At 36.1% G+C, this 26,017-nt stretch overlaps 1 protein-coding gene across 1 annotated transcript in view; it reads left to right on the top strand.

Annotated features, from left to right (window-relative positions):
• The window catches only part of LOC107582793 (tubulin monoglycylase TTLL3-like), a 28,573-nt gene extending 11,177 nt beyond the window's left edge, over positions 1-17,396 (top strand). The window contains exons 2-15 of the mRNA XM_016268815.1: positions 5,146-5,180; positions 7,629-7,723; positions 8,144-8,217; positions 9,054-9,157; positions 9,294-9,459; positions 10,618-10,673; positions 10,785-10,913; positions 11,018-11,132; positions 12,471-12,581; positions 12,655-12,847; positions 13,454-13,602; positions 13,682-13,925; positions 14,877-15,312; positions 16,277-17,396. Coding sequence (XP_016124301.1) covers positions 8,199-8,217; positions 9,054-9,157; positions 9,294-9,459; positions 10,618-10,673; positions 10,785-10,913; positions 11,018-11,132; positions 12,471-12,581; positions 12,655-12,847; positions 13,454-13,602; positions 13,682-13,925; positions 14,877-15,312; positions 16,277-16,495 — 1,941 coding nt within the window. The 5' untranslated portion in view covers positions 5,146-5,180; positions 7,629-7,723; positions 8,144-8,198 and the 3' untranslated portion in view covers positions 16,496-17,396. The remainder of the gene's footprint in view (positions 1-5,145; positions 5,181-7,628; positions 7,724-8,143; positions 8,218-9,053; positions 9,158-9,293; positions 9,460-10,617; positions 10,674-10,784; positions 10,914-11,017; positions 11,133-12,470; positions 12,582-12,654; positions 12,848-13,453; positions 13,603-13,681; positions 13,926-14,876; positions 15,313-16,276) is intronic.
• Positions 17,397-26,017: the final 8,621 nt, after the last annotated feature.

Raw genomic sequence — 26,017 nt, forward strand, 5'->3', positions numbered from 1 at the left:
ATTGAGGTCATGCATTACATTGTGTGTTACAACAAAAGCACCAGTAGCTTTCCACTATGATAGCATCCGCCTTGTTTCCAACATCCCACTAACATATAATTATGTTAAGGCAACTTATCAAGGTCCACCAGAACTACAGTTATTACAGGCTTAAGAACAATTGCTTTAAATTATGCCAAGTTTCATAGCTTCTCTAATCGTTAGACCACCGACTGTGATTTCATTGTTATTTTAGCTTGCATTTCCAGGTAATAAATGTTACATGGCTGCAATGCAAAATCACTATAATTATACCTCACTTTTGAATGATTACTCTTTTGTTTTGAGGTTTTTAATGAAATGGATCCATTTTATACAGTCATACCCTCTGCTTTCCCTTTGAAGAATGAGTGCATGCATGAATACAAGAAAAACGGCATTTTGCAAAAGGGGACCCATTAGTTAAAAAGCCCTTAAGTACTGTTACTAATTTAATAAGAATATTTGTTCCCAGATGTATTGCACTGTATGACAATAGGATGGGATGGTAGGACTTGCCAGAGTACAGACGTCATTGTATAGATCGGTTAGAAGGGTTCGACTATTTTAAACCTTTCATACTGTTTTAAAAAAAAAGTAATGTTTTTGGTAGGACTCTTACTGCCAGAGACATTTGTCTTAATGTTTATAACTGTAGCGTTATTGCTTTAAAGGGTATTATTTAAAAAAATTTGTAGAAATATATTTGAAGTTGACTAGATAAACTAACAACCTCATATTATTTTATAATTTATGTAATCATTACTTAAGTGACAGTCTTAAACACACGACAACCATACAATCTAGCTAGTTATTGTCATTAAAACACTTACCCAGGGGGAAGGAGAAAATAGTCATAGAGCTAATCAGGTGAACAAGTTGATTAATTTTTCATTATCGGCTCTATGCTGCTGTTGTCCTACTCCTCTCAATCTCTCCTTGTCTTTCTCCCTTTATTGGTCTGCCATGAGCACATACCTTTAATTAAAATAATAACAAAACACTTGAGCTGACTAGACTGCTCCTGTGTCACCTAGGTACTCGTTTGTGTGTACAGTATCTGTGTGTGTCACTCACAAAGATTTTCCACTCACAAAAAATGTCTTCTTCTTACCTCTCCTTATCCCCAGGCAACATTTCCGCAGTCCCTGATCAAAAACGCATACACACAAGACAAGTCTATATTGTATGCAAACCTTAACTGCGATTTTATTTTTCTTAATTGTTACTTTTTCTATCTTGCAGTTATGAGCTGCAAGATGGAAAAGTCAGAAATACATTTCTCAGTGTGCCTTGATATCAAATACAACTTTATTTCTCACAATTGCAAATTTACACTACCAAAAGTTTGGGGTCAGTATAATGTTTTTAAAGAAGCTAATACTTTTATTCAGCAAGGATGCACAGTATGACAGTACTGTGCATGATGACAGTAAAGACATTTATAATATTACAGTTAACAAAACATTATAATTTTCCACAAAAACATGGTTCAAAATAATTTAATATTAATTAAATTAATTTAATAGTATTAATTAATTTAATAGTAAACAGTTATTTTATTGTATTAATATTTTTTATTAAATAAATGCATTCTTGTTGAGAATAAGAGATTTCCTTCAAATACAGTACATTAAAATTCTTTCTGGCCCAAAACAATAGTAGTGTATATCTTTATTTCTCACAATGTAACTGTAAGGCCCACTTTATTTCTTATTTCTTATTGTATCTCACAATTACCAATGTTTTATTTTTTGCTCTGAGCAAGAAATTGTAAAATTAATAAATAAATTAGATGGTTTAGATGGAGGTCACTACCAGTGTGTGTGCCCACTCAGTGTCAGTTTGGCTGCCAGTACATCAGTATTGCCCTTTTGCCTTCAAAGGTCACATGGGCAATTTTCTTGCCCTTCCTCCTCTTTCTTGCTTGCTCTCTAGCACATTTCTGTGACAGTTCTGTTAGTAATCTTGACACAGAGCACTACCTCTGCCACTTCCAGATGCTCCAGTCTGCCTGAACAGATACAGTGACACATGCACACAACACACACACACACACAAGCATGCACAAACCATAAAATCATTTCAACTCTGAAGTGAATGCTTTTATGTTGTTATTCATAGAGGGTAGAGTGTATGTTATCGATTACTGTTCATTTTTCAATAAACCACTAAAAGCATCATTTTGGGAGAGATGGTCAACCCACTGCAGTATTCAGACTTGGAATAAAGAATTGTGGTTAGAGAGAGAGTTGAAGTACTACCTGTTACTCTTGGCAGAATGACTCATTCACTATTCATTGCCACCTCACCCGTTCTATCACAATGGCATCATAGCCTTCATGAGGTGCATATTTAAAATAAAAAATAAGGATCGGTTTGCATATTAACTTAAGTGCATTTGTATTAACGTTGTATGTGACAACTTTTTTACTTTCAAAACGCACAATGTTTTCTTAAAAAAAAAAAAGCAAATAACAAAGACATTTTTGGTTCCCTGTTTTTGTTGTGTATGCTTGTGTTTGTATGCTTTAGTGTGGGTGTGTGAGTACTTGTTCATGCAGCAGTAATAAAAAATACCATGGCATTACCATGATACCATGCTAATTGTTAATAATATATTTTGGCATGTCAAAGGTAATACCATGGTATTCTTTTAAGCTTTGAAAAAACAGATGGGAGATTAGAGTGTCTGATACCATCACTATCATAGAGTTTCAGCAATATGTTTTTGTAATGGTGTCTTTTTTTTTTTTGGCACATTACATTTGTATTCATTAGTCCTGTAAATATTTCCATTATACTGCTATAAGTTTGAATCTTACAATTTATAGTTTATACATAACCATATTAAAGATACTATCATTCTTATTATTATACTTTATATTATTATATATTCTATATACTGCAATTACAGAAGATGAAACTATTATCATTATCATGCATTCGTGTTATAAATTAAACATATTAACCCTACACAAAGACTGTCTTTTATTGGCTAATTATTTTGAATGGATGTGTGCAGAGTACCTTATGTAACTATTTATGCTCTCTGAAACCTGTTTCAAAATGACAGTCAGAAAAAAGTGAAAGGCATGAAAAGAGCACAGCATCAGACAGATAGTGATAACATAATGAAGAACATTATGACTCCCTAAGCCAGAACACTGCTGATGTTTTTCTTACATTCAATTAATATAAAGGCCCTGAATAGAATGAGATATGAAAATATATTTCAAACAGTTTTCCACAGATGTACAATAAAATGTATATTATCTTTGCAAAATGGGCAATGTTTATTGAATATGAACATGATCTTTTTAGTAATTTAGCTTATCAGTGCTCAACACACAACTTTTTTTTAAACTCTTATAAATATAAATAAATGATAAATATTTGATCAGCATGATCTTGTAAATGTATTAAATGAAACCTCTCAGGATCATCCTAGATAGAGAGACAGTATTTGACTACAAAACAACCAAGGTATGAAATGAAATCTGGGTTAAAATGACACGTTTCAGGCGCCATTAATGTAATGGACATATTGAGCCAAGACAGATGTGTGGGAAAGGGAGGCAGACAGTTCTGTGGTTCCCTCACTTTCACTCTCTTTACTGAGAGTGTCTATATAAACACACATTTCTCAACAAATGGAAAAACTATTGATTGGTTTCTCTGACAAAGAGAGGCTTTATACATGCCCTTTCTCTCCACAGTCACTATCCACTGGATGATAAAGTTTTCTCATATATGTTCAGAAGTACCTATACTCTATTTAATTCTCATAATGTTTTTTATAGATAGTGAATCCCTCAAGCAGAAATTTTAAACAGAATAATTCACCCAAAAATTAAAATGTTGTCAAAGTAATTAATATGACTTGAATACTATACTGTATAATATATTCCAAATCTTTTTTTTCAAATTTTAAGTCAAAATCTTGACTATCACTGTATTCCCTCATAATCTTAACTATCACTGTAACTTCCCTTGGCGCATTCATGAGACAAGCAGCAATGCACAATTCATGAACAAATGTTCTTTTGAGTCGGATCTTATCAATGAATCAGTTTATCCATTGAATGACTTGTTCATGGAGTGGATTGATCTGGTTCTCCAGTTTACTCAATGATCTAGCTGTAGTTGTTAACAACCCATTTGAGTGGAAAATAATCAGTGAATAATGACTGTTCGGTCTGTTTGTCGCTCACACAAAGCCATTGCATGGATTCATAAGACTTCAAATATTTGGATGGCTTTTATGAGACGTTTGCATCTTTTTTTAGCTTTACATTAATAGTTTAAGATGTCGATACGTTTGTTTCTTCATTGGAACAGATTTGGAGAAATTTAGCATTACATCACTTACTCACAAATAGATCCCCTACAGTGAATAGGTGCCGTCAGAATGAGAGTCCAAACAGCTGTTAAAAACATTACACAGTAATCACAAATAATCCACACAAATCTAGTCCATCAGTTAAGGTCTTATGAACCGAAAAGATGTTTGTAAGAAACAAATAAATCATTAAGGCATTTCATGTTAACTTTCATTCATAAATTCATGATAACACTTCCAGTGAAGAAGTCCATTCAGTTGTCCTCTCACCTCAAAATCTACAAACATATTTGTTTTGGACTGTTTTCACTTGTAAACAGTGAGTGATCTGTATGTATTTCTCTCCTGATTCAGATGAGATGACTTTTTCACTAGAGAAAGCAATATTATGAGGACTTGTATTTAAGACGGAAGGAACCGTTTAAGTTAAAAACATCTTACTGATGGATTTGTTTATTACAAACATGCAGCTTTTTACATCACAATACAATAATTGGACTGGAGTCATGTGGATTAATTGTTGATTATTGTGATGTTTTTATCAGCTGTTTGAACTCTCGCTCTGATGGCACCCATTCACTACAGAGGATCCATTGATAAACAAGTGATGAAATGCTCAATTTCTCTAAATCTGTTCACATGAAGAAACAAATTCATCTGCATCTTGGATGGCCATTTCTGGATCATTTTTGGGTGAGCTATTCCTTTAAAGCTCAAGTTCTGTTAGTTGTAATGTACAAGAGTCACCAGACTGTTATTAATCATTTATCCTTTTGTGTTCACAGATGAAATAAAGTCAAGATAGGTCAACGACAAGAGGGTGAGTAGAAGATTTTGTATTTATTTTTTTTTATCGGGTGAATTAATCCTTTCATAGCCTTAATGACAGGAAGCAGTAGCTACTCAAAAGAGCCAGGAGTCAGGTTTCCTACTAACATGTCAAATGATAATCTACAAGCATTTTACACTAGCAATCAGCGTTTACTTTGGTGCTGAAAAACTGCACCAATAGCGCTGTTGCTGTCTAAAGACGGACCCTCAGTAAGAGAGGATGGCGTCAAGGTCATTTGAGGGTAACGGTGTACACTGACACTACGCGCTCCCCAAAGGAAGCCATATTTTGCACAATAATCCTATTGATACAACACAATCAAATGCTAAAAGCTTTAATTTCCAAACCAATTCATGACGTAACGGGCACCCTCTTGCAGCATTAGTGTAATAGCCTAGATAGTAAATGATACATTATGCGCTAATTCTCATAATCATTATCTCGCGCTTCCATACTAAACCCATTACAAAACGACAATGCGGATTCCTCTGCAAGAACGCCCATCAGCCTAGGCAAGACACTGCTATACCGGCAAGCACGCAGTCAGTGACACGGATAATAAACGAATGATGCGAGCTGTTGTCCCTGGCAATGGGAATACGGCTGCTGCACGTGCCTGTAACACTCCAATAATACACATCCATGCGCGGAGCACAAATTAAGGCAATAAAGCATAATAATCTGTTTGAGTCGCAGGCATTGAAGAAATAGGAACGGTCCGCTTTAACGGTATGCAATTATAGACCGAAAGTGCAACGTCGATAAGATATTTTGTGGCAATGGGGGCGAGAGGGAACACACAGTACTATTGATCCCTGCACTAATGGGTCGCCCGGATGTGTTTGTATTCCATTCGAGAATTTTAAAATCTTATATAGATGGTGATTTATGACATAATATGGCTGTTTCCTACAGCAGATGTCCAATTCTAAGTTACTGGAGGAATAAAAACGAATAAACAGACTGATCAGCTAATGCAATAAACACATACGTACGCATCGTTTTAACTACCTGATAGCTCAGCATGCTCTCCTGGTCGCTGTTTTCGGCAGGCATGGTTAACTCCGTTTTAAAGCAGTCAAAGGTGCGTCGATTGCAGCTTCCACAGAAAGACGCGGATCAGATTAGCAGTTCCTATAGAGAAACTCCAGATCACTTGATGCATACACGGTTAGAGCGGGAGGCATGAAGTACTCTTGATCCTGTATCAAACTAACATTGAGATCTACACGCGCATTCGCCCTGTCTATACTTTAATGATGTTGTTAGGCGCGCGCGCTCTCCAGGACATGGAAAGAGGTACTGACTGTGGCAGCATCATATGTCGTCCAGCCAATCAGAGAGCTCGAAACGAGACTGTTGCTGAAGCTGTAATTCGATTGATGCGGTTTTGCACCTATACAGGAAAGTGCCAGAAATAGTTTAGAGGTTCTGCAAATCATGAGAGCGAAAATAATGTGACTAACATCTCAAGTGATGTCTGCATAAGGTCATGTTGTATATTGATGCGCTAAGTACTACAGTTATTAGAGAAAAATCATGATAGTGACTAAGTAAGCTACTTTCAAAGCCACACATGCTGTAATTGATTAGTGATCAGCGGTTTTATTTTTGTGATAAGTGAATAAACGTCATTATCAAGCTACTCGCTGAAATTTCATTTAGTTCAGTTATTTTTGCGCTACAAATGTCTACATATATGTGTAAATCATTTATGTTGCTTATTTAGATTAAATAATCTAAATACTCAAGTAAATGTAGTTACTGTCCGCCTCTGCATAAATCAAAACATAAATATTTTAGAGGCAATCCACGCAATGTCTATGGAGCAGTTTAGTCTTACAGTAATCATGCATTTGATAGCCTAAATAGTGATGTACATGTTATTGTCTTCTGTTTGGCCAAGCTAAAGAAACGTAGACATGACAACTGATGTGACGCTTTAACAATCAATCTGTTATGGAACATTAAATAATTCAAATGCCTTTCAAACCGATTGATTATGACACTTTAAAATATTCACCCATTCATGTTTGCTAATTGTTATTATTGTGCCGCCTGGGGAGATCGCTATATAATGAATGAGCTGTTATACTCAACCCTCCTGACATTTCTGAAACAGGCGATATTTAGCGCTAATGTGCGTAATAATTCAAAAGCCTGTATGTCTTTAATGTAATGGAGCCAAACGAGTCTAATAAAGTGGTGCTAATAGAACATTTCATAAAAAGATCATGAATATTCAGTATCCGATATTTGTTATCTGAATATTGGATATTGAATTCCTCAGAGTAGCACTGTAGCGTTGCGCGTTCCGCCTGGGTTGCCGCACGGCGTCATCCGTTTCCAGGAAACAGTTGTTAAGGGTGATGAAAACAGCACGCTGGTGCTGGAATGTGTGCAGTGCGCATGTGCTGAACGAGCGTTTCTCCGCAGCTCTACCGGGCTGGCCGGGCGCACCGGTGACCTTATCGATTTCACCAGACGGCTTCTGGCGGGTGCCAAATCCAGAGGTGAACGTCGCAATCCAGGTGAGTTTGCTCAGCGAATCTCAAAATCAATATGGTCGTGAACGGGCCCTTGGAACTCCATGTGTTTTTGTTATTTTGTAAGTTTTATAATGTCAAGTGGATCTATAAACAAGTGAAATAAGTTTTAAATTAACTATTGTGATTCTTTATTTAACGTTACTCAGTACCGTTGTACTTAGTTAGGGAGGGATGTGCATAGAATTGTTTTGTGTTGAATCTGAGCATGAGCTTCTGTGTAAAGCCGTTTCCAGGCAGTCATAAATTACAGTGTTCAACTATTGATGCATTGTATGTGCGGCTTACACTCATCTTGGTTATCATTGAGACCGAGACCGCCTTTAATATGTATTTGTGTGAGAGAGAGAGAGAGAGTTAAAGCGTGAACAATGAGCATTAAGTTAATTTTACTTTTACATTTAGGTTAAAAAGGGAAAGATTGATCCATTTTGTGAGTGATGCCAGAGTTAAATCAAACATGCACCAACATATGCAAGGTACAGTATACAGTATACACCCTTTTACCACTTTTTCACCAGTCATTTTTTATGTCCCTATATTTTCTTTGATGTCCCCATGATGTTACCTAATATAGACACAGACAAAACCTTAGAAGCTACAGTAACTTACCATTCATACGTTTGGTGTCATCAAGATTTTTTTTTTATTTAAAGAAATTAATACTTTTTTAGCAAGTGACAGTAAATACATTTATAACGTTACAAAATATTAGTATTTCAAATAAATGCTGTTCTTTTAAATTAGTTATTTATCTAAGAATTTTTAATGCATAGCGATTTTCACAAAATGATTAAGCAGCACAACTGTTTTCAACATTGATAATAATAAGAAATGTCTCTTGAGCACCAAATCAGCATATTATAAGGATTTTTGAAGCTTTACTATCACATGAATAAATTAACATTTTAAATATATTAAGAAAAAAAAACTTATTTTAAATTCTGATTCTATTTCACAATATTACAGTTTTTACTGTATTTTTGATCAAATAAATGTTGCCTTGGTAAGCATAAGAGATGTCTTTCAAAGACAGTAAACAACTTTTGAAAGGTAGATATCAGTGAGAAACTCTCATAAGCTCAACGTTTTTTATACTAAAATAAAAAAAACCTGTTGACATTATTAGATTGAATTCAAAACGTGATTTGGCCAGTTGAGTCTTTCAGATAATGTTTTTATAAGTTTATTTTCATGATATCTGTGAAGGCATTTTGAAAACTCTGGCCCACTCAGCTATTGTCAAATGTACACACACAAGATAAACCCTGCTATTTATTTTTTGTAAAGCATTTATATGTGCTGTATGTCACAGTGCCACCCTTGGAAGGAAGAGCTCGCTGTAATTATATAAATCTGCCTCTGATTAATGGGGACAGACTGAAGACAGCTAAGACTCTAGTGGACAAGGCAATAAAGGTTAGGCTTCTAAAATCCTAAGGAATCTTAGTAGAAGTAGTGCATGGAAGAACTTCAAATGATCTTGAATTTTAAACAATGATGACATTGAGATCTGAATGAACATGCACTGTCTATTTTGTTGCGTCTGATGTAGGAGAAGAAAGTGTTCTCTGTGCAAGGTCCATATCCTGTAATCCGTGCAGGCCTACGTGCAAGAGGATGGGTGGAGCGGCGGCTACCACGGCTCTCTGTCCCACGGCCTCGTCGACATGATCTTGAAACAGAAGCCACAGATGAGGGTGACAGCAGTGATGATGATGGTGAGAGTATCTGACAGAACTAAGATTAGACCCTTTCCATCACTCTGCATAGACACTTGATAAGGCTGGTCGGTTTCTGTGTGTACAGGTTAGCTATACACGGGGGACAAAATTGTACCCAGAAGTTAATTACTGGCACAACATTCTGTTGGGCATGTCAGGGGATGTTTTAAAATGTATATATTAAAATGTATAGCTATATTCAACTTTGTCTAGCACCCTTTTGCCAACCAGCAAGACATTTAGGACCCCTGTTTCTACCCCCTGAAAGTAATTATAATAAAACAACAGATGGGTATGGTATCTCTGCAATTAGATTTAAAAAAGTTACTACTTTTATTTAGCAAGGACACATTAAATTGATCACAGTTGACAGACATTTAAAACATTACAAAATATACCCCTGAAAGTAATTATTATAAAACAACGGATGGGTATGGTATCTCTGCAATTAGATTTTAAAAAGTTACTACTTTTATTTAGCAAGGACACATTCAATTGATCACAATTGACAGACATTTAAAACGTTACAAAATATATCTATTTCAAATAAATGTGTTTGTTTGATCGTTCTATTCATCAAAGAATACTGAAAAAAATTAAGGTTTTGACAAACATTTTAAGCAGCACAACTGTTTTTAACTGGCAATAATAAGACTAAATGTTTCTTAAGCACCAAATTAGCATATTAGAATGATTTTTGAAGGAGCATGAGACACTGAAGAGTAGTAGTAATGGCTGCTGAAAATTAAGCCCTATCATCACAGGAATAAATTACAACTTAAAATATATTTAAATAGAAAACAGTTAATTTAAATAATATTTCAAAATATCGCCGTGTTACTGTATTTTTAATAAAATAAATGCAGCCTTGGTGAGCAAGAGACTTCTTTCCAAACCATTAAAAAATTCTTACCAACCCCAATTTTTTAAACAATAGTGTAAACGTGTTTGTGTGTGAAGTATACTGTAAATGCTATGCTTCACAGCATCCTGTGTAACTGTTTAGTCAATGACCCACTGTAATCTAAAGCTCACTATGATAGTTTGAGTAGCTAACCTGACACCACTCATTCCAACAAACAGATGCCAGCGACATAGATCACGCTTTCTGTCCCTTGACTACTGTCTCACCACCTTCTCTGTTTCTTTATGCAGACTTAGGAGAGGAGGGAGAGAGGGACGATGAGGCAGATGATCTGTATGACCTAATGGTACGTTTAGAAACTGTGGAATTCCATTTAAGATAGTTGCCATAGCAGCTGGGTTTTTTAATGCGATTTGTCAACAGTGGACAGTCTCTGATTCTTATTTTAAATCCCTAGTCACGGTTGGTTCGCAATGAGACGGCATATTTCTACTGGACAACAAGGAGGGATTCAGTCGACTGTCGGTCTTTACGTAAAGACCAGATGACCAATCATTACGCAAAGGCGGGATCTTTCACCACCAAGGTTCATCACAAATTTCGACAAACGAAGCCATTGAAGCTAAAATTCTTCTACAGTATATTAAAACGTACTCATTACCTCTCATTTCGTTACTATGTCTTTTTCAGGTTGGTTTGTGTATGAGTTTGAGAAATCTGCAGTGGTTTGATGCAGCAGATCCCGATACATTCTTCCCACGCTGCTACAGACTGGGGGCGGAGGATGATAAACATGCTTTTATTGGTCAGTACTCTTGAAGGGGTGGTTGATTGCGATTTCACTTTTTTAACGTTAGTTAGTGTGTAATGTTGCTGTTTGAGCATAAACAATATCTGTAAAGTTACGAAGCTGAAAGTTCAATGCAAACGGAGATATCGTCTTTTAAAATTCTGACAGTTTAATGCCTACAAAAACGGCTGGTAGGGACTAAAACAAGTTACTTCCCGGGTTCGTGATGTCACAAACCCAGATAAACCCCGCCCTCGGGAAAAGGCAGCAAAGGGGGCAAGGCCATGCTGCGCTGCTTTAGAGAAGAGGAAGAGAAAACTAGGGGTGCACTTAAAAATCTATTCATATATGAATCGCGATTCTGTCTTCCTAACGATTCTAATGGATTCACAAGTTTCAAAATCAATGTTCTAAAGCAGCGGTTCTTTATACTGTTCCTTGCGTCGCCTGCTCGGCCTCTCTCTCTCTCATTCAGATCTTCAGCTCAGTTCTGCTCCATTTATACACTTATTTTCACATAGCTATGAGAAGCATTATACATGGACACGCGTGCAGTTGCCGTACTGTATTAAAGCTTTAATCAGGACAAAACCGTATATTAACAGCTAACATAAGCAGTAGAATTTACAAATAACAGCATATCTAAAAGTATGAGGCAACAACAAACAAAAAACATAGGCCGACCATTAAAGCCGTGCTTGCACAGGTTCTGCACGATCCTCTTCAATAATATCCTCTGCTTCTCAATCGGGCTCAAACTGATAAGCGATATTAGATGCCGTTGTTTACAATACAACCGGAGCACATGCCGCTGAGGTGAGGGGCAGGACGATTAGACACACTAGAGGTGATTTAGCCAATCACAACACACTGGGCTAGCTAACCAATCAGAGCCCATCGCCTATTTCTGAGGGCTGGGCTTCATAAAAACAGGAAAAGATCAGCCCGTTTCTCAGAGAAGGGACAGAGCGGTGTGGAATAGAAGTAAATTATGTGAAAAATAATAAGAGTTTTTAAAAAAAGACTGCACCCCATAAACACAATCAAGCCTAGAAAAAAGCCAGTGAACCACCCCTTTAATCTGGAAAATACTGTGTCCTTGCTTTTATGTCCCCTATTGGCTGCTTGGTTTCTTTTCATTTAACAGGTGATTATTTCCCCCCAAAGACACCATGTGAACTGTTATTATCCCTGGGGTAATCTGGGGTTAAATGTGTTGCTCACAGGCACAATTGTGATATATGTGCTCTGTAACTGTTCACGAGTTGCCCTATCCATGCATTAAACCGGCAATATTTCTGTTACCAGACCAGATCCTCCTAAGGAAATTGATTTTGTTCTGTTTCTTTACAGAGGACTTTAGACGGACTGCATGCACAAGTCTACTGATGTATGTTTTGGAGAAGTATGCAGGGGATTCAGAGTGGGAGAGAACCAGAGAGGTGCATGATGCTAAATCTCATGGTATGACACACACTAACACATACAAACCCACATTAGAACTCAAACATATTCACATATCTTCCCTCATTTGTAGGTCTGAGCAAGCCTCGTAAACAGCATGCCAATCAGAGGGTTGGAAGCTCGATAATTGACAATGCATTGTGTGTATGTCAGGAGTATCTGAACAGTTTAGAACACTGTGACATAGACATGACTTTGGAAACAACCCCTACCCTCTCAGAGCAACAGTGGAAGGTGTTTCTTCAGAATTATTATTTAGTTATTCAGTGAGTATGATTGTTTTTATTATTATTATTTATAGTGTACTTAATATATCATGAAAAAAAATATTTTTTTTTATCTTAAAGGTTTTTTTAAAAGTTTCAGGGCTGAACTTCTATAATGAAAATCATGTAATAAAACTAATCTGCAAAACTGTCTCATTCCAAATGTATGCAACTTTTTAACATTAGACAAATTACAGAATTTCTGGTGTTCAGAAACTTGGACTGTCCAGTCACAATAAAGTAATTAAGATTAAGTAGGATAAATAATTATTATATTTCATTGCTTTTGTGTTCACAGAATTATTGCGTTCCCCTGAGAAACTTTGGATTCACTCACAAAAGTATTAATATATGCAGTATATATTTCCTCTCACCTTATATTATTTCCATCACAAAAGTTTTGCAAGCAAACGCTAAGATTCTCGGGAAACACAAATGTTTTGTGAGTGAATGTAAAGTTTCTTGAGGGAGTGGAAAGTTTTATGAAAGAACGCGAAAGCATTGAAATTTAATATCTCCTCACATCTTTTTTTTTTTCTAATCACCATGTCCATTTAGGGGCTCTGTAGAGTAGTTATAAAGCTTTCTTGCTCTTTTCCTTTGCAGTGAAGGACTGACGATAGAGGGCTGTGAAGATTATGTGGAGCGTTGTAAATGCATGTTGGAGCAGATGCGTTGTTTTTGCCCCCAGATGGAGACTGATGGACTCTGCAACATCTGGATCATTAAACCTGGGGCCAAGTCACGAGGCAGAGGTGAGTTTGTGAAGACTGAAGAAAGTGGTGTAAAAATAAAGCAAAACTATTTAATTTACTATTGACTTTACTGTTGTAGGTATAATGTGCATGAACAAGCTGGATGAGATAATGAGTTTAGTAGATGCAGACCATGACATCATGAAGGACAGTAAGTGGGTGGTGCAGAAGTACTTGGAGCGACCTCTCCTCGTGCATGACACTAAGTTTGATGTAAGACAGTGGTTCCTGGTTACAGACTGGAACCCACTTACTGTGTGGTTCTACCTTGAGTGCTACCTTCGCTTTTCTACCCAGCCTTACTCCACTCATACATTGGACAGGTAAGAAAACAAATGCCAAACATTACAGGGATAGTTCACCCAAAAATGAAAACATTTACATAGTCATTAAAAACGTATCTGACTTTTTTCTGTAAAGCACAACAAAAGATATTTAGAAAAAAATTTTGTCCATTTTTTATTTTTTTTTGGACCCCACTTACTTTCATTGTAACACAGTGTCTACACCGGACGCGAGCGGCGCAGTGCGGCCCGACGCGATGCAACAAAATACAATAGAACCCATTATAATCAGTGATGCTGTCTACACTGGATGTACACAACAAATCCCCGACTGATGCCTCATTCTGTTTATGACGTACTGACACAAAGTTCAAATGATTTGCAATTGGGGATGCACCAAATATTCGGCCACCGAAAATTTTCGGCCGAAAATGGCCCAAAAGTGCATTTTCGGTTTTCGGCCGAAAGACTTTTATCACCGAAACAATACGGCCGAAATGTTTTGATGACGCAAACAGAAACCGCGACCTGCACGTGCTTGTCTGAAGCAACATGTCTGCGGTGTGGACGTATTTCAGTATATCTGCGAAAGACCACCAGACAGCGATTTGCAAAACATGTAATGCCGAAATTTCAAGAGGGGGTGCATCTGCAAAGACTTTATCCACGCCAATAATTTTCATTTCGGTGCATCCCTATTTGCAATGGTCGCTTTGTCGTGTCCAGTGTAGACAGCATTTAGCTATTGTGGCATGGTGTGGTGTAGAAACGGTGTAAGGCCAAAAACTGATGAAATTCTTGAAAATATCTACTTTTGTGTTCTACAGAAGAAACAAAGTCATATAGATTTGGAACAACATGAGGGGGAGTAAATGAGGAAAGAATTTCCATTTTCGGGTTGAACTATTCCTTTAAGAGATTATTTATTAGGCTTCAATTAATCTTTTTTTAATTATTATTTTTAAATTTTTCCCTACTTTCCACCCTCAGTTCTGTACATCTTTGCAACAACTCCATCCAGAAGCATTTTCAACCAAGCCCAGATCGCAATCCTTCTCTACCCGCTGAGTGCATGTGGTCATGTTCACAGTTCCGCTCCTGGTTGGCTGCTTCAGGCCAAGGTGACCTGTGGGAAGGGGTGGTGGTTCCAGGTATGCAGAAGGCTGTTATCCAAACTCTCTTGACTGCGCAGGACAGTGTGGAACCTCGCAAAGCCAGTTTTGAGCTTTACGGAGCTGACTTTATGCTGGGACGGGATTTGCGACCTTGGCTTTTGGAGATCAATGCCAGCCCCACCATGGCACCCTCCACAGGAGTCACAGCTCGACTCTGCCCCGCTGTACAGGAAGACACTTTGCGGGTGGTGCTGGATCGACGATGTGACCGTAACACTCACACTGGCGGCTTCCAACTAATATACAAACAGGTACACGTGCAGAATGTCAAGATCGCCAAACCAATTGAAAAAAAACAAACATATACTGTATACTACTCATCAAAAGTTTGGGATCAGTAAGATTTTTTTTATAGTTCTTATGTTCACCAAGGTTGCGTTTATTTGATCAAAATACAGTACAGTAAAACTGTAAAGTATTATTGCAATTTAAAATATGTTTTCTATGAATAAATGTAATTTATTCCTGTGATGATAAAGCTGAATTTTCAGCAACCATTCTAATATGAGAAATCTTTCTAATATTATTTTATGATTTCTTATTAACATTTGAAAATAGTTGTGCTGGTTAATATTTTTTTGGAAACCATGATATTTTCCTGAAACGAAGAATCAGGATTCTTTGAGAAATAAAAAATGTAAAAGAACAGTGTTTATTTGAAATATATATATTTGTAACAATATCGTTACTGTCATTTTATCAATTTAAAGTGTCCTTTCTGAACACTTTACTTCTGACTCCAAACTTTTGGTGGTGTCACAACTGGTTGTGAACCACATGCACGACAAGGAAGATGATGCTTCAAACAGTCATTAATAAATCCATAAGAAAAAAAATTTGGAGATTCACAGAAATAACTTAATGCAACCTCTTATTTACGCAAGGTAAACATTAAGCTGCTTGGTTTATATATTCTTGTGTATAAATGTATATAATACATTTTTTCAAATTATATTGCATACCTGTTGCTGCATAATAATGAACCATTTCAAATGTTTATGTATTTTTCTTCTCTTTCTTCTGTTTGTTCCTAACAGCTCACTATCGCTGTGGTGGAGCAGTTATGAAATATTGTTCTTGTATACATTCCAGCATTTCAGTAGTAAATATACATGCAAATTACAGCAAAGTGCAACAGTTACCATACGGTGTTCGGCAGTGGTCAAAAAGGATTTAAACAGTGAATTTTGAATCGATTTCTTCTTGTAAACTCAGAGATGTTGTCCCAGACAAACGCTCGCCTCCGGTCGCTACAAACACGAAATGCACACAGTCAATATATCTTATCCAGTCTTACGCGTGCAGAAATACCTGTCACTAAACCATAGACGGGCCATGGACACTTTCACAGAGAGAGAGAAGGGCCAAAGTCATCCTGAGGAATCTTTTGGAGAAAGCTATTTCATTCAAACAGATTATTGTGAGTTAATATGATCTAAAAGGAGTTTTCAAACCCATATACTTATCAATCTACTATTAGAAATAAGAAAGAGAACAGCATATTTAGTTGAGGAAGAGAATTCCAGCACATTTTTCCTGAGCACAGTTATTTATTTATGTAGATTTTAAATCTGTCATCATTTACTTTTTAAAACCTGAATTTTCTTCAAAAGTTAATCTTATGCAGAATATTGACTGTTCCTTTCCATATAATGGAAGCATACCTTGGCCAGGGCCTGTTAAGCTCCTAAAAAGACCAAAAAGCACCATAAACACTTGACCATACAACAGCTTTTAGAATTTGGACTTTTTGGGTAATCTACTGTATTGTTTTACAACCAAAAAACACATCTTTAACAATACATGATATTTAATGTGAGATATACAGTAGTACTATTATGGAATGCCTAGTTCTGTATTATATTGATATGGGAATCTTGACTGTAATATTAAGCTTAATGGTGCTGAATTTTGTATTATCCAGAAACAATCAGGATGCTTCATTTTAAGCTGTTCTTTGACAATGCTACTTATCAGAAACACTAGTGACATTCTCAAAAAAAAAATGTATGCAATTTGAATTAAGCTAAGTGAAAATAAGATTTGTATAAAACTAATTTGCACTATTATGATGGTAAAACCTTTAACCAAACTCACCAATGAATGGAGGTAGCATTCATCTTTTTAATCTTCCTAATTTTTTGTCAGTGCTCATCATGTGGATATAAATAATGTATGCTAAATCCACCATGATAGCTTTTTATAATATGTGTTAATACAGTTTGGTATGTCATAATGTCAAAATGACAGGGTTTTAGGGACATTTTTGTATTTTTGCATAAACTTGATCATCCTGATCATCTACAATAAAAGGGAGCACTTGAAATCACTGAAAAATTGTGTGGCTTACACTCACTTATGTCCCTTTTTTTATTCTACAGGTACATATGAGTTATATCATTTTTATTTATTATAATTTATGATTTTTTTATCTATTAGCGTACATTTATATCAAGATATTTTCAGAATGTTTGCATTTGACTTTAATTCAGAGAAATTGCATTTATTTATTTATTTTGCCCATTAACATGCATTGATATCAAGATATTTTCAGAATGTTTGCATTTGACTGTAATTTAGAGACACTGCACTCAGTCACATATCCAATACAAGCAAATCGAGACATGCTGAAAACTTTCATATCAACAAACACTAATTTTATACACACACCCATTAGCAGACACTGTAAAAATAATATTACTCACATTTGTGACCCTGGACCACAAAACCAGTCTTAAGTCGCTGGGGTATATTTTTAGCAATAGCCAAAAAACCATTGTATGGGTCAAAATTATCGATTTTTCTTTTATACCAAAAATCATTAGGATATTAAGTAAAGATCATGTTCCATGAAGATATTTTGTAAATTTCCTACCATAAATATATCAAAACTTCATTTTTGATTAGTAATATGCATTGATAAGAACTTAATTTGGACAACTTTAAAGGCGATTTTCTCAATATTTAGATTTTTTGCACCCTCAGATTGTCCTATCCTAACAAACCATACATCAATGGAAAGCTCATTTATTCAGCTTTCAGATGATGTATAAACTTCAATTTCGAGAAATTGACCCTTATGACTGGTTTTGTGGTCCAGGGTCACATTTACTTTTCAGCAGATCTCAAGATCTGATCAAAGGATGTTTGTCTGAATAGGATGTAGTTAAAATCTAAAAGTACTTTATGAGGGAATTATCTTGTAGTAAATCTGAAGTTCCCAATGTCCACCAAGCTTTTGCATGGCAAAATACTTGTTTTCCTTTTATCACTTTATTATGTCTGTACTGTAATATACCACAGTCATGGTTTATTATCCATATGGCAATAAACAATACATACTGTAATAAGCATGGCATTTCGCTTAATTATATATAGATGTCAGATGTCTAGGTAGGAGACTTAAACCTCAAAAGAAAAAATGACAGAATGTGGTAGCAAATCAACCAAACACATCTCTCACCCCCTCTCTCAGACACACCACTTTCTCTGTCACACATGTTGGGCATCTGTGAACTCTGTAACCTACAGAGGCACAACTAATATGCAACACAACCAACCACAGCCATAAAAACACCTAGTGATACTTACGTCAGATATATTTTCCACATTCAGACCCATACATTTCAATAAGTCAAACACTTTCTAAATCTTTTATTTCCATGAATTATTTCAATTATGTTGTTCAAAAAATAATTTGAATTATGTATAGGCCTATATATTTAGAGAGAAGAGAAATATTGAAGTATTCATGTTTCAGTAAGCCTAGTACTTACATTTAAGTATCTCATACAAGCAAATCTTGACAAGTAATTACAGAGCCAAAAAAAGTAGGCATGTATGTGCACATTTTTTTAACACTCCTACAAGGTTGTCTCGCTTTTCTAAGTAGAGCTTGACCATCAGCGCTGGGATGATTGATTGATAATCCATGTAATCAGCAAATGTCATCTCTCTGCTTTGGCTTTTCCTCAGAGATTCTTGATTGTCTTCCATGATGATTTGACAGAAGTTCTTGGAAGTACTGCATGAGAAGTATAAAAAGGCTGGAATGCCACATCGATGACCCATTGAGATGTTAACTAAATAGGATGATTGCACCGAGAGAGAGAGAGAGAGACAGATAGGGAGCAATAGGCTAAGTGTAAAAGAAAGAAGCACAAAACTCTAAAATAACATCTTAAGCCTCTTACACACTTTGCATTCCACATGCCCAGGAGGAAAATGACAACTTGACAAGTATAAATGAGCAGGATATTAGCAGGACAGAATTGTTCAGTTTAGTGGTTAACATGCTTGCTTATCATGTTTAATCATGTTTAACATTACTGATTATTCAGTGGCATGACAATTTTTATTATATTTTATTATTATTATTTTCCTTTTTTTATTAGCATGAAAAAAGGCTGATTCTTTGATTGCAAGCCAATAAAAGATAAAAACAATTAACCTTGTAAGTGTAAATCATATCATGTCTTCTGAGTGACATAGGAACGCTCAGTGATTTATCTGCTCTCTGACATATTAGCATCTGCCCTGTAACCACATCTCAAAATATGAACACACGTGTGTGTATGTGCAATAAGTGCGGCGTGTGTGAGTTGTGTGTGTACCTGAATGCTGCGTGTGTGTGATTGGTCGTCATCATCACTGTATTTCTTCCGCTTCTCTATTAGAATAACCTCTGGTCAGTCAGTTATTTAGAGGAATAAGGAAATACTGTAAATTACACTCAATCCTAAATTTAATTAGAATATTAATGTACAGCAGACAAAATGTGAGGATAAATGAGGATATTTGTTGTGATTATAGAGGTCCCATGAGGAGAAAGGAGTTTTGCATTACATCAGAGGCATAAATATAGTCTGTCTGTACATATGATGAACAGATGACAAGAAAAACACCCCAAGCTTCCTTGGATTTGAGTGGACAACTGAGCAAGAGTATTCAAAACTGTGCAATCTCAAAAACTTGTTAAACCTGGTGAACATGTGCAGTTCTGCTCTCCTGCCATCTCATTACAATGCTGCTGATAAACTGTATATGTACAGTATCTCTACTCAGAATCTGACACTTCTCAATATTTTAAATTACAATAAATCTCAAATTCTCAGCCCCTAGGGAAATGAAAAAGCATGCCATGAGAAAGCATTGACCTTATGAGGCTCATATGTACCTGTTAGTGTGCTGTTTAAGCAGGTAAAACATGCTGAAGACATATTGCTCTCATACAATCACCTTCACCTGCTAAACTGCTTTACAGAGGGATGCTGCAGACAGACCATATTTGCTTAAACTGACTCACTTTCTCATCTTTCAGCATCTCCGCTGACACTGAATGAGCCTGTTACCCATTCCTGTCCTGAAGGAATGTGTGTGTGTTTGTGTGTGTGCTAGTGTGAATGTCAATGCCCCACCCTATTTTCTCACACACAGTAGAGCAGCATCCTGCATTCTCTTTTAATTTCAGCTAAACAGTCCACGTATGACTTGGCTAATATTCATTGCTGCACTTGACTGTTTTTTAAAATGAGAATACATTCAACTCTTATATGCTTTCAAATATTGCTATATAATAATAATAATAATTTAATATTTTCCTTTTAACAATAACAACAACAATAATATATATATAAACATATATATATATATATAGTTGTTGTTGTTGTCTTACTAATATATTGTTTTTATTATATTATAGTATTATATAAATAATAGATAATACATTATTATAAATAAATAATACATTATTATAATATATTAAATACTGTATTTAATAATAATAATAATAATAATAATTATTATTATTATTATTTAAATGAAGCTTCAGTTATACTGTTATACCTTGCTGTAACCCGCTACTTCAATTTAAATCACTTATTAAAGCTACCTAACATCAATTTTGCATATCATTGTTCATTTCAAATTGAACAACATTGGGCTACCACTCCCTTTTAAGCCCCCAAAATGTGTAAAATAAACAGCTTCCAAATACCCCCTCATTGTCACCCTGTCTAGATCTTTGTTTCCAGTGCAAGTCTAAGCCAGCCCTTCGAGAAAATCTGATGACAATTTTTTTGCTTGTGAGGAGAGTGAGTCGAGCTGACTGACAAGAAGAGTGAGGTGAGGTGAGACAGACAAGACGATGGAGGATGATTTAGTTTCGAAACGAGATGCAAAGCGACTGTTTGGCAATATTTTGGATTTTGAAAAGCCTGTTGACTTTTGCCGTTTATCTAAAGTGATTTTGGAAGTTTTTTAAAACATTTGTTTCTTATTTAATTGGTTCCACATTGTTTGCTGATTATTACTTTATTTAAACTTTGTCATTTAATTAATTTTTTTTACATCAAGGTGTATGCCGTGCCTTCAAGCTTTCTTACTCGTTTTGCTAATAAACATTCTACGTTTCTTATTTATTTGGTTATATATTATACATGTTTGTTGCATTCAAGCAATTGATGCGGAACTGCCGCTAATTGGAAAGTGAAAGTAAAATGCGCACACAGCTTTTACAAGCTATTTAAAAGCAAAGGAAAGCGAGGAAAAGAGGGAACACCCCCGCCCCCGCGTTGATACCGGTATTACCGGTGTTGTCACACGTCGATTAACCGGTGGGAACATTTCCTCACCGTCACAACCCTATGACAGACTGTGAATGTTAGTGTCTGGGCTTTTTTTCTAGTATAAGAGAGTATAGTATGCATGTCATTATTAAAGGGTTAGTTCACCAAAAAATTAAAATTAGCCCATAAATTACTCACCCCATCCATAAAAAAAAGTGTCTCACACGGCTCCGGGGGGTGAACAAAGGCCTTCTGTAGTGAATCGATGCATTTTTGTTAGAAAAATATCCATATTCAAAACGTAATAATCACTTTAATGTAGCTTGCGCTCACTATTGTACACTGGAAGCAGTTCTGGGCTGATGAGGTACGAGTTCAGCGCTGCGCATGTGCCGGTGAGTCTCGTGAAGACCAACGTTTGTTTACAGGAGCAAAGGAAGCAAACTTTCCTTACTTTAGCAAAGGAAAACCAGTCTCCTCTTGGCTTATATCCAAATCCTCCGACATTCGAGGAGAGTGAGTCGAGCTGACTGACAAGAAGAGTGAGGTGAGGTGAGACAGACAAGACGATGGCGGATGATTTAGTTTCGAAACGAGATGCAAAGCGACTGTTTGGCAATATTTTGGATTTTGAAAAGCCTGTTGACTTTTGCCGTTTATCTAAAGTGATTTTGGAAGTTTTTTAAAACATTTGTTTCTTATTTAATTGGTTCCACATTGTTTGCTGATTATTACTTTATTTAAACTTTGTCATTTAATTAATTTTTTTTACATCAAGGTGTATGCCGTGCCTTCAAGCTTTCTTACTCGTTTTGCTAATAAACATTCTACGTTTCTTATTTATTTGGTTATATATTATACATGTTTGTTGCATTCAAGCAATTGATGCGGAACTGCCGCTAATTGGAAAGTGAAAGTAAAATGCGCACACAGCTTTTACAAGCTATTTAAAAGCAAAGGAAAGCGAGGAAAAGAGGGAACACCCCCGCCCCCGCGTTGATACCGGTATTACCGGTGTTGTCACACGTCGATTAACCGGTGGGAACATTTCCTCACCGTCACAACCCTATGACAGACTGTGAATGTTAGTGTCTGGGCTTTTTTTCTAGTATAAGAGAGTATAGTATGCATGTCATTATTAAAGGGTTAGTTCACCAAAAAATTAAAATTAGCCCATAAATTACTCACCCCATCCATAAAAAAAAGTGTCTCACACGGCTCCGGGGGGTGAACAAAGGCCTTCTGTAGTGAATCGATGCATTTTTGTTAGAAAAATATCCATATTCAAAACGTAATAATCACTTTAATGTAGCTTGCGCTCACTATTGTACACTGGAAGCAGTTCTGGGCTGATGAGGTACGAGTTCAGCGCTGCGCATGTGCCGGTGAGTCTCGTGAAGACCAACGTTTGTTTACAGGAGCAAAGGAAGCAAACTTTCCTTACTTTAGCAAAGGAAAACCAGTCTCATGGTCCATTCTTCTTTACAAATCCTCGTTTTGTATTTCTAGTTAGTCACCATTGTTTTGTTTTGATCTCTCCGCTGCGTTTCCGCGTGCGTCACTTCTGAGCGGCGCATGCACAAAGCCGACCTCATACATCATTCCCCCGGAACTGCTTCCATTTACAACAGTGAGGGCAAGCTACATTAAAGTGATTATTACGTTTTGAATATGGATATTTTTCTTACAAAAACGCATCGATTCGCAACAGAAGGCCTTTGTTCACCTCCCGGAGCCGTGTGAGACACTTTTTTTATGGATGGGCGTTTTTTATTTAACTTGTTTTGGACTGAAGCATGCAATACCCACTGAGTTACTTATTTGTTTATTTATTTATTTATTTTTCACTCACAGACTTAATTACGCACTCTCTCAATTAATCCAGTAAAGATTTAGTCTGTATTTTGGTTTTCTTGTTTTCTTTCTTTCTTTTGAAATCCCCCCCCAACAAGATGTATTTGTTTTTATTTTCTTTGTCCTCTTTCTTTCTATTTTTTTTTGTTCTGTGGTGTAGGAGAGAGACTGTAATGAAATAGTTGGCAGTGTGACCAGCAGACAGTCAATTTCCTTTTGTGTTCTGAAGGAGTGACCTCTCATAATTTAATATTTTGAGGATGAACTCTAGTCGTCATGTCAGGGGGAGGAATGTTTTTAATCTCATTCCCTCATTCCTGGGGACATCTTCTCCTGGCCATGAACTTTTCCTTGTTCTAAAACTGTTTGAAACATGAAGGTTTTGGCTCATTGGCTCACCATCAATTTAGAGGGAGAAATTAGAATAACACACACAAGAAATCTCTTGTTAAAAATAAACAAAATTGGCCAACATGACAATGTCAAAAATGGGTACCATGTATAAAACATTATCATTCTGAATCTGTATTTTAGAATGATTAAATGTTTGAGTAAACTTGTGTGTATGGTGGGTGTCAAAATAGCAAGTGCTGTTCACTTCAGACATAGAAATTCAGCTCTATAACATTAAATAGCTCACATGCATGTAAATGCCAAAAGGGGTTGCTCAGCTAAAAAAAAGAACATTAAATCATAGACTAACTCAGGGGCGTAGCCATCATTTCAAAAGTGGGGGGGACGGAATGTCTAGTGTTATACCTGTTTTTTCCCTTGTCTAATTGACAGGTTTTATTTTTAATCGTACCTTTTTTGCTTTATATGCTTTATGCTTATATTATTATATATGATTATAAAACAGAAGAAAGAGAGAAAGAAACAAAGAGAAAGAAAAAGAGAAAGAAAGAGAAAGAGAGAAATACAACAGCATGTCACTGGGACAGCACCCTTAAAAGGACATCTTTGTACATTATTTACCCCAAAAAGTTTCATAGTTGTACATTAAGGTACATATTGGTACTCTAAGGTACTAATGTGCACCTTTTCCAGTATAAAGTACAAAGATGTCCTTATAAGGGTACTGAGAGTATATTGTTTACATATTTCAAATTGTATTTTGTGTATGTTGTATGTACAGTTCATGGCACACAGTAATGGATACTTGCACATTCACATACTACTTTATTCTGTTCTATTCTACAGTCCATGCACCTGACACACAATAGTCTTAGGATCTGGCTGGTGGGGTTTTAATACAGTTACAGAAGACCTGCCTACTTCTACAGCAGCCAACCCTATGCCAGATGCCCCCTGTTCTGTCTACCAACCAATCATTTGTATCCTAAATTATTTTTTAACACTTTAGTATGGGGAACACATATTCACTATTAACTATGACTTTCGCCTCAAACTCTTAATTTACTGCTTATTAATAGCTTTTAAGGTAGTCGTTGTAGTTGTTAAGTTTAGGTATTAGGTAGGATTATGGGATGCAGAATATGGTCATGAAGAATAAGGAATTAATATGTGCTTTCTAAGTAGCCTACTAATAAACAGCCAGTATGCAAGCTAATAAGTACCTAAATGATAGCTGAGAAGTTGTTCATCATACTAATGTGTTACATATTTTTTCCATATTTTACTAATTACATTTTTTATGATTGGTCCATATATAATCCTACAAACACTTGTGCATTAATAGATTTTATACAATGTAAAAACAACAACAATGCAATAGCACCCAGGTGTTAAAAGCCACTCTGTTCTCACCTGTGAAGTTTCTTTTTCTTCTCTTACATCCTGATTCTGCCCTGACAAACCTAGGCTGTCTGTTTCTTGCTAATTCTTGACAACACATAAAAACGTAAAATGAGTGCAATAATGAAAGAGCACCCCATGAATGAAGATCGCTCCTATATCAGATCGTCAGTGCATGCATACTTGATTGAATTATATTATGCAGAATTGGCAGAGTTAAACATGCTGTAAACGCTGTAAAATCTCAGTTCAACATGATCTTTATTCTTATTTGAAGGGTTTTGATGACATACTTGTTAAAATAAAAGACGTTATAAAAGAGTGACGGAAAAATACACAGAAAATAAGTGAACGTTTGTCCAAGCATCTATTTTTCCCTTATAATTTCCATCAAAACTAGCTAATTATTCAACAAGAGCAATAGGCAGAGTTACTCAACAGTGTGCAACACAATTCGGATACCACAGGCCAACTTACGCTGCTTGACTTTTTCGTAAAAACGAGTGAAGAGTTTTTTGTCGCTTTGAACTCATCGCGAGCTCTATGAATGCTGGATACAGCGCGAGACCGCGGATGCGAGCTAGGGCATGTCATGACGTGACAGTGACTGATTGCCATGGAAACGTGAACGTCATGTATAGACTATCTTCTCTTTTAATTTTAAATCATTCTGCATTTATATACATCGCTCCATTAAAACCTCAACATGTCGTAAACACAACTCTCCAATAAAAAAGTGCGGGGGACGAATTTACTTTTTATAAAAAGTGGGGGGGACATG

Source organism: Sinocyclocheilus grahami, unplaced genomic scaffold (assembly GCF_001515645.1).
Source record: "Sinocyclocheilus grahami isolate Dianchi unplaced genomic scaffold, SAMN03320097.WGS_v1.1 scaffold47.1, whole genome shotgun sequence".
Classification (NCBI taxonomy): domain Eukaryota; kingdom Metazoa; phylum Chordata; class Actinopteri; order Cypriniformes; family Cyprinidae; genus Sinocyclocheilus; species Sinocyclocheilus grahami.